Source organism: Cydia amplana, chromosome 25 (assembly GCF_948474715.1).
Source record: "Cydia amplana chromosome 25, ilCydAmpl1.1, whole genome shotgun sequence".
Taxonomy (NCBI): Eukaryota; Metazoa; Arthropoda; class Insecta; order Lepidoptera; family Tortricidae; genus Cydia; species Cydia amplana.
The window spans coordinates 7,065,818-7,075,639 of NC_086093.1; the positions used below are offsets into that span (position 1 = coordinate 7,065,818).

The window sequence follows — 9,822 nt, forward strand, 5'->3', positions numbered from 1 at the left end:
CTGCCTCTTTATCGCTCGAATATGCAAGAGTGATAGAGAGGATAGATAACAAAATTTTGACTGTCTCGCTTGCGGTAGACCCTTAGATTGTGACTTATTGTGAGAGTGGCGGCCCCGCCTGGCGCCTTCGCGTAATATTCCCAGTTTCCAGCGCACCGTGACACGCCACGATGCCCCCTAGATGGCGCTGTGCCGAGCGCAAACTAGGCAACGGTGTATCAACAGAGTTAGACCAGTTTGGGTGGATACTGTTGTAAATATATTAATCAGTTAATTGATAAATTCTTATGTATATTTTTGTAAGAGCGACCCTATTAATGTACAGTGGTCGTCTTCCTTTATTAAACATCTCCGTTCTACATTAGGGCAGGGGTCTCCAAACGGCGGACCGCGGTCCGGATGCGGATATTTTAAGGGGGGCGCGGGGCCTCGGGAAATTTGAACACGATTACCTAATAGGGCCCCGATTCGGATTTTGAACTAGACATCACCAAGATACGACAACGATATGTTTAATATCTTGCCTGTCAAATTTGACATTTGTGCGATTCTGGAGATACATGGGAGATACTCTTGAACGATTTCCACAAGATATTATTACAATATTTTAGCGTAAAAATGACATTTATTGCCCGAATTGAGCTGCAAAAGAGAACTAGTTGAAATCTAAACTACAACGTATCTAGTACATATCGTATCGTTCTCTAGTCTAGAACGGATCTTGTTTTCCGAATACCGCGGTAGTTCTCCATTTCCTTGCATCGAAGCGAAGGGGGGCGTGGGAACTTCATTTTAGGCAGCAGGGGGGTGTGCCTAAGAAAAGTTTGGGAACCCCTGATTTAGTGCGAGAACTCGCATGCGAGATACAATGATAACAAAGAAATTGTACAGGTGCCCACACCCAGCGATTGATAATGCTGCGTGTCTAGATTCATAATAATCTCAACCTCCTAAAACCCTGCGTACAAATTTTTGTACATATTCCAATAGTATTTTATACAATCGTGATATAATGGAGAGCTTTTCAGTCGAGTACCGTGTTTAGGCAACGAAGCTTGCTGAGTTGCCTAAGTAAGGTACGAGATTGAAAAGCTTGATTATATCACTATTGTATACAATACTTTTTCTACGAGTCAACAAAAAAAAATACTTAATACTAGTAGAAGAATCATATATGTACGTAAAAACACCAAAAGTATACAGCTAAGATGCGCGAGCAGCCGCGATACCCCCGCGCCCCGCGCCCCGGCCGGTTGGCCCACGACACCTTCTCGTAACTCATAAGGCCCTGGTACTTGCTCCGCGCTAAATTCAATTTTTAGACAGCTTCCGATTAGTCAATAAATATATGTAGTTGACTAAACTGTATCGAAATGAATATTAAAGATAAAACACACGTATTGCAATTCAATTCAATTCAAATAATTTATTTCAGAATAAAATTCCATAAACATACACAACAAAATTAAAATTAAGTATAATAAAGTAAGGTAGTGCAATGATTTTTGCAGTCTATGTATGTGTTTGTAGACTTTCCCATGATACCTATTCGATAATTTGTGAATGCGGAGAATCGATTCGTTTTAATATGCGCTTAACATTGGCAGTAGCGTAACGAGAACTCATAATCTATAATCAATCTACTCGTACTAATAAGTAAACTTAGGGCTCATAGACGGCGCGCGAACTCGCATGCGATTTTAGTTACATAATTGCGGACCATTGATGTGACATCAATTCAGCCGACCGATCAAAGAACGCAATGTATTTTATGTATTGAAACTCGCATGCGAGTTCTCGCACCGTCTATATCAGGGGTTCTAAACTTTTATTGGGCACGCCCCCCTGCTGCTTAAAATGAAGTTCCCACGCCCCCCTTCGCTTCGTGCAAGGAAACTGAGAACTACCGCGGTATTCGGAAAACAAGATCCGTTCTAGACTAGAGAACGATACGATATGTACTAGATACGTTGTAGTTTAGATTTCAACTAGTTCTCTTTTGCAGCTCAATTCGGCCAATAAATGTCACTTTTACGCTAAAATATTGTAATAATATCTTGTAGAAATCGTTCAAGAGTATCTCCAGAATAGCACAAATGTCAAATTTGACAGGCAAGATATTTGTAATCGTGTTTAAATTTCCCGAGGCCCCGCGCCCCCCTTAAAATATTCGCATCCGGACCGCGGTCCGCCGTTTGAACTTTGAAGACCCCTGCCCTAATGTAAAACGAAAATGTTTAATAAAGGAAGACGACCACTGTACATTAATAGGGTCGCCCTTACAAAAATATTCATAAGATTTCGTAAATAAATTATTTAATATATTAACAACAGTATCCACCCAAACTGGTCTAACTCTGTTGATACATCGTTGCCTAGTTTGCGCTCGGCACAGCGCCATCTAGGGGGCATCGTGGCGTGTCACTGTGCGCTGGAATAACTGGATTGGGCATGAGTGGTGGGGATAACTGACAGAACGGGATAGTCTTATGTATCTTTCAGTAGGAGTAGCAGCGAAAGCGTTTGTCCTTGTTACAGTCTCACAATTTTCTTTATTCCCCACCATAAATTAGTATGGATGATTGGTCGAATTTATTTGTTGTCCACCATAACAAATAAATTCGACCAATCATAACGTCGCAATGCGACGCTACGATTGGTCGAATTTATATGTTTTGTCCCTCACAGAGGCACGCGTAGACCACTTCTATAGGATGCTACCTTCTATGGATGGAAATTGGGAATATTACGCGAAAATCTGCGTAGGGAGCGCCACTCCCACAATAAGTCACAATCTAAGGGTCTACCGCAAGCGAGACAGTCAAAATTTTGTTATCTATCCTCTCTATCACTCTTGCATATTCGAGCGATAAAGAGGCAGATAGCCAAGTTTCGATTTCGCGTTTCCCGGATTGTCTTTGAAAACTTCTCGAAAAACAGTTTAAGGCACAGTATGTATAATATGTCTGGTGCAGACTTAATTATACGGCAAATGATGATGATGGAATTTCCTTTTGCAGAGTTGCTCCTTTTGACTCACAGATTGATTTAGGAAGGGGAGCCAATCGAATTTTTGATGCAAAATTTTGACTTCAGGGGGGGTGCCCCCCGAAATTTGTAAAAAATAAAGTTTTGCTATTTGGTCAAGTCTGGTATCATTTTCGTGTAACTCAAGGATGCTCAACTCATTTCTGTTATTTAATTTATATGGTTTCATATAAATAATTTGAAAAAAAAAATGAAAAATTAAACTTTTGCTATTTTATTATTTTCTGAATAAATGCCAAAATTTTCCTTATTTTAATATATACACAACAAATAAAAATTTCATGAAATAGCCCTACTATTCCTCGTTATAAAAAGTATACACATGGAATATTTATTTCTAATTTCTGATTACTGCCGATAGAGGGCGCGATTGTCAAAAATGGAAGAAATCAAAAAGATGCTTAGAGATATGCAAGAAGAAATAAGACAACAAAAGACAGACATGCAGGAAATGAAGGAAGATATTAAAAAAACGATAAATGATAATATTAATAAGAAATTTCAGCATATGGAATTAAAGCACGAGCAACTAGAACAAGAATTGGAAAAACAAAAAATTGCTTTAGATAATATGGAAAGATATAAAAGACGTAAAAACTTAATATTTTTTGGAGTGGAAGAAACTGAAATTAACTATCACAATTTAGAGAAAAAAAATCTAGATATTATAAGGGACATTTTACAAATTCGTTGTACCGAAAACTGCATAGAACACGTCAGAAGACTTGGAAAAAAAGGAGAGAAAGTTAGACCCGTTGTTGTTACACTGCTCACCATTGGATTAAAAATAAAAATACAACAAAACAAGAAAAAATTCGAAAAAACCCCTTATTACATAAAAGAAGACTACAGTGGAGGTACTTAACAAACGCAAACAACTCCAAATACAAGCGGAAAAGGAAAGGGAACAAGGTCGGAAAGCAATTGTAAAATACGACAAGCTCATCATACTTCAACAAAAACCACGTTCACCTCAGGAAAAAACTTATAATAAAAAGAGAAACTTATCACAATCTCCGGATGCAGCAACAAACTCACTGGATTTGGGCAACCAAAGTGTCCAAAGTAGAAACCAACCGAACAAAATTTACAAAACAAATAGCATGGATAAATATATCATGAAAGCTCCTACATTTACCTACTCGGAGAGTAGCTCTACATACTCATACTTTTAATTCTGTAGAGGATTTTCGAAAAAAAAGTGTAAATTTTTTTTTTTTTAATTTTGAATTTCTCGTATTTTTTGTATGGGTGAGTGAAAATGTAGTCACAGAAATGAATTCCTTATCCTCTAATTACACGAAAAAGACACCAAACTTGATATAGTTGCTAGATGTATGCAGATATAAAATTTAGAGTGAGGCGCGCCGGAGGCACTTTTACAGTTGGTCAAACCAATTTGTCAGTAAATAAGAACAAAAAAAACTATACTCATCTTTTTCTTTTGGGTGCTACCGTGCTAGTACTAATGTAAGACAAAGATAGTATGAATCTCTCTGTTTGAAATGAGACAGTCCTTTGACAAACTATACCTTATGACATTAACAGCGCCGTTTGCCGCGGAATGTTGGTCGAATTAGTTCTTTAATTTTCCACGCGTGGCGCTGCTCATCAAAACTATGAAATACGCTGGGGTGTCCATCAAATCTGGAGTTCGTCGGACTTATTAGGAGCGCTACAAGTACACGCGGCCCACACCAATGTTGGTGTCTAGCCATAGTTCTAGCGCCACCTAGCGGTCATATCTGTCGTAATAGACGAGTTTTGTTAGAGAGTGAACCTTCTGTACCTAGTACTATTATTTGAGGCATTATCTGTGAAAAGGGACCTTATTGTCGATGGCACTAACGCCCCATAGCGTCGCTCGGCATTGTAATAACTGTAATAAGGTTCCTTTTCATAGATAACGTCACATTTGTCGTCACACTGTGTTTGGGTGGCTCCGGTTAATCTAGTCTAGACAGTGAAATAAAACCACAATAAAAATTAAAACCTGCTAAGTTTATTAATCATTTTCAACCTCTGCTGTATATTCTTAAGCCTCTCCGTATTAGTCAAAACCTTTTTCTTGTCCCTTTCTTTCTCAAGCGTGGCTCTATCGCTCTGTCTCCCTTTCATAATACGTCTCACTTGAGTCAAATGGAAAAATTTATTACCGCAATGCTCACAGTCCAGCCTAGAGCCTAGCTCACTCACAGTTTCCCCAAATATATATTGAGTGTTGCCTTTATTTTTAAGAAACAGGCAACATATTTCACACAGCTTAAAATTTGAGGAAACCCTACTGGAAACTTTATGAAATCTCCTCTGGTGTTCTTTAATTTCGAGTTCCGACGCCACGAAATCGCATTGACCGCATTTAATTTTGACTAAATGTCCTCTTATATGGTTAAGTCTGTCGATTTCAGTGTCAAAACTTTGGTTACAAAGATGGCAGCGGAGTGTGGCATGATAGTTATCCACATGTGTTTGAAGATTGTTGTATTTGAGGCCACATTTGGTGCAGGACTTGAAGGTCCGGGGGCGGTGTGGCATGTGGTGTTTGGTAGCGATGTGGTCTTTCAGGGCTCGCTTGGTGGCTATGAAGCGGTCGCAGTATTCACAGAGCATGGGCCGAGGCTTGCGGATGTGCATGTGAGACATTTCATGCTGGATCTGGTTGAACCTGGACAAAATATAAAAATATGGAGTAGGTTGTATCAGCAACACAGCCGCAATAATTTACGTGAAACGTAAACGGCCCATTTTATTTAAAGTTGCCTCCTAAACTTTTATTTTAAATTTGTTAATTTCTACTCAGCATCACGAGCTCTTTCTATCTTCATAGGAGAAAAAAAGTGTCCCAAGGCATAGAGAAATATAATAAGACAAGAGTGCTCACTCCATACATCAGTTCAGACTATTAATTTCAGTGTCGACATCTAGCATCGAGTAGCGGAACTATCAGTACTGCTACTTGACAATAGATGTAGCACCGACCGGAAAGTCTTATGCTGTTGAGATAAGACTTTCCTGTCGGTGCTACATCTATTGTCAAGTAGCAGTGCTGATAGTTCCGCTACTCGATGCTAGATGCTAATAGTCTTTTTGGTACTAAAACTGATGTATGGAGTGAGCACTCTATGTATTTTTTTCTCTATGCCCAAGGTTTTTATTTCCATTCCGTCACCATTTTTCATAGACTTTGTATGGCGGTCACGGAATGGAAAGATCGAAAAATGTATGGAAATTTTGGGACACTTTTTTTCTCCTATTAGGATCAAAACAGCTCGTGATTCTGAGTAGAAGTAACTTAGGGAGGTTAGTGCTCGGACACAAAACAATTTCTCATTTAGACGCACGCCACCTTGCACGTTATAGATTCTGCCATCTTGTACTATCGGACAACGGCATATTTTCGAGGAGATAATTTAATATTATTAATTTATTATTATAAGATAAACCATTCTTTTAAAACGTGCTGTGGCCATTGAGAAATATAAAACCAATTCATTTTTCTTGTCTATATTATGATTTATCACGGTATCTTGATATCTTAAAAGAATAGAGTATCTTAGTGTTAGCATAGAGAAATATAGTAAGACAAGAGTGCTCACTTCATACATCAGTTCAGACTATTAATTTCAGTGTCGACATCTAGCATCGAGTAGCGGAACTATCAGTACTGCTACTTGACAATAGATGTAGCACCGACCGGAAAGTCTTATCTCAACAGCATAAGACTTTCCGGTCAGTGCTACATCTATTGTCAAGTAGCAGTACTGATAGTTCCGCTACTCGATGCTAGATGCTAATAGTCTTTTTGGTACTAAAACTGATGTATGGAGTGAGCACTCTATGTATTTTTTTCTCTATGGTGATAGTAAGATGGCAAATAGTCGAGAAATTGGGACGGGTGGTGGTGTGTTGACCAAGGGGTACAAGGCGTTAGCCCGGATTGCTAAAGACGCCGGTTCGAATCCGGCCTTCTCCACTGGGTGGCTTCGTCACTTTTTCTCTAATTATATGACATCTATTACAGTTCATAATCTTAAAAGAATTTAAAGAAAACTTACCTCGTAGGAAACATCTGCTGGCATTTCCTGCACCGATAAACTCCTGGTTTAATCAACTCGTCATGATGCGTACTAGGTGTATACACAGCTGTCTCTTTCACAGCGACTTCTGCACAGTCTTCATCATCATCATCAATAGATATAATCATATCATCAACTGTTACATCATCATTTGTAATACTATTAGCAAGTTCATCAAACCAGGGTTCATCAAAAAGGTTCATGTCGACTATGCACTCTTTAGTCAAATCTTTCATCACTTCATCATCACAAATATCATCAATTTCATCTTCGAACGTGAGACGACTTCTTGTTTTCATTTCATTCGGTGCATTACTTGCTTTCACATCAAACATAGGTTTTAGGTTGTCTATTTTAGGTTGGTATTTAGGTATTTCATGGGCTTTTAGATCTATCTCAAATTTCTTAGACACTTCTAAGCCATTAACTGAGATTTTAGTATCAACTTTAGTTGGAATTTCTATCTTCTCGATAACCACTTTCACGTCTTTTAAAAGAGCTTGCCTCAGCATTTCAGTTTCACATTTAGGCGCTTTCTCAGTCTCTTTGATTGAATTAGTATTGAATATTAATGGCAAATCGTCTTCATCTGCCTTATATGTGGAAAATTTAATTTCTTTTTTGTTACTATGATTAACCAATGGTATGTCTTCATCATCGGAACTATCTATAAGGGTAACTGTTTTCATTATTTCTTTACTTTCATTAGTATGCTTAGATTTATCATTATCTTTTATATTAAGTTTGTCTTTATTTTCTTTAACTGGATTTATTAGTGTTTTATTTTCTGTAATGACTGGTTTAACGACTGTGGCTTCATTTTTGTTGATGTCATTTTTATGTTTGTTTCTAGTGTGATGTTTAAGTTTGTATCGTGACGTGTAATAAAATAGACACAGAGGGCACTGGTGGAGCTCCTTCTTAATGAGTGGAATGATTATATGTTTCCCATTGTGGATTAAGGCGTCATACCTGAAAAATACAAAGATTTTGACATAAATTATTTGCTCTATAATTAACCTGTTGTCTACCAAGCTGTAAAAAAAAACACCCCTCTACCCAGGCCGGAGATCTCTGGCCAGTATCAAAGCAAAGCTCAAAACCTGGACAAATAATGGCTCTTTTTTGGCCGGAAATCTCCGGCTTGGGTACAGGTTAATAGTTTTGAGCAAAATGATTTCACATCTATTAAGAGTCACACAATCACAATGCCAAAAACCCACTCCCAACAATGAGGTAGCACTCTCCTTTTCAAATACCATGCTTAACCCGTAGAGCGCCCTAGGGGCTATTCATAAATTACGTCATTACAAATTAAAGTCTATTTTTTTATTCGGTAGACTGAAATGACAGTTAATAGTATGGACATGAAATGTCATTTCATACTATTAACTGTCATTTCAGTCTACCGAATAAAAAAATAGACATGGGTCTCGACATTGGATGATGGTAGCATGACGTAGGAGGAAACGGGGTCATTCGAAGCATGATTTCTGGATGATTTTAGGGAGGGGGGGTCAAAAATCGATCGTTCCCATACTATTCTGGGTTCTGGGCATGAACAATAGAGAGCTTTTAACTTTATATTGGAGACGAGTGGCCCACGACAGACCCCAATGGAAAGAGCTAGAGGAGGCCTTTGCCAAGCGGCACACTGAGTTAAGAGACATACTCTAACTCAGAATAAAAGGGCTTAATAGATAGATAATAGATAGAACTTTATATTACAATTTACAGCAAGTTTCTTTATTCGGTTCAAGAAAGATTCTAACTAGATTGAACCATTTTAATGCACAGTGGGCCTTACAAGTATAAATAACTTACTTGTTCAGGAACACCTGTTCACAAAAGTCACAATGTTCCACACTGCGCGTCTTCAAAACGGTGGATTTAATAGGCACGTATGAAGCTCCCAGCGCGTTCAGCGGCACATCTTCAGCAGAACCTAGCGTCTTTAAAGGGATATCATCATCACTGCTTAAGGAGACCGTGTCGAATGCCATCATTATTGCTGCAAAAAATATGGTAAGGTTGTAAAAAAATATTCAATTACATTTTTTTTCTTTATTGGAAAAAGGTAAATCATAGGCTATCTGACTGTTAAAGTGCTGTAATATCTCATAACGTGTGTAAGATTAAGATAGCATTAAATAAATGGTGAAACTTTGTTTTTAACAACTCAATTATGTTCGTTGATTTTACCCAAACCTACAAGTCTACTATAAGGAATAAATTCAAATATGTACAATTCTTGTGACTGCAAAACACAGTGAAATTAACTGCCCTTTCTGTAGCCATAAATCCGGTTTAGTACAGAAAGGAAACTATTAAGCTAACAATACTAAATGAATTAATTATTATTACCTTAACTGCTTTCACGCATTAGATTACCAATATTTACGAAATTATAGTATAAATAAAATTATCATTAGCATGCTGGAAATAAAATAAAATACACACACAACACCACAATTAAATGATATTTACATTATAAGTTAATTATTTACATAAAAATATTACGACGCGTACGTTACACGCTGCCATCTTTATTGCTTTTTTATTTTTTTACGCATATGTCACTACTGCTAGGGATGTCACGTTTTCAAATCATAATCGATCGATTATAGATGGATTATCATAAGGCTTTTATGCACGAGACGGTGATGGCGTTTTTATTGGAAGTAACCGGTGTTTGCGT

At 37.8% G+C, this 9,822-nt stretch overlaps 1 protein-coding gene across 1 annotated transcript; it reads right to left on the reverse strand.

Annotated features, from left to right (window-relative positions):
* Positions 1–5,030: 5,030 nt before the first annotated feature.
* Positions 5,031–9,131, reverse strand: LOC134659455 (uncharacterized). Its single transcript, XM_063515097.1, has 3 exons — positions 8,949–9,131; positions 7,104–8,096; positions 5,031–5,713 (listed from the first exon to the last, which is right to left on the reverse strand). The coding sequence occupies exons 1-3, from the start codon at positions 9,128–9,130 to the stop codon at positions 5,035–5,037; spliced, it is 1,854 nt and encodes a 617-aa protein (XP_063371167.1). The 5' UTR covers position 9,131; the 3' UTR covers positions 5,031–5,034.
* Positions 9,132–9,822: the final 691 nt, after the last annotated feature.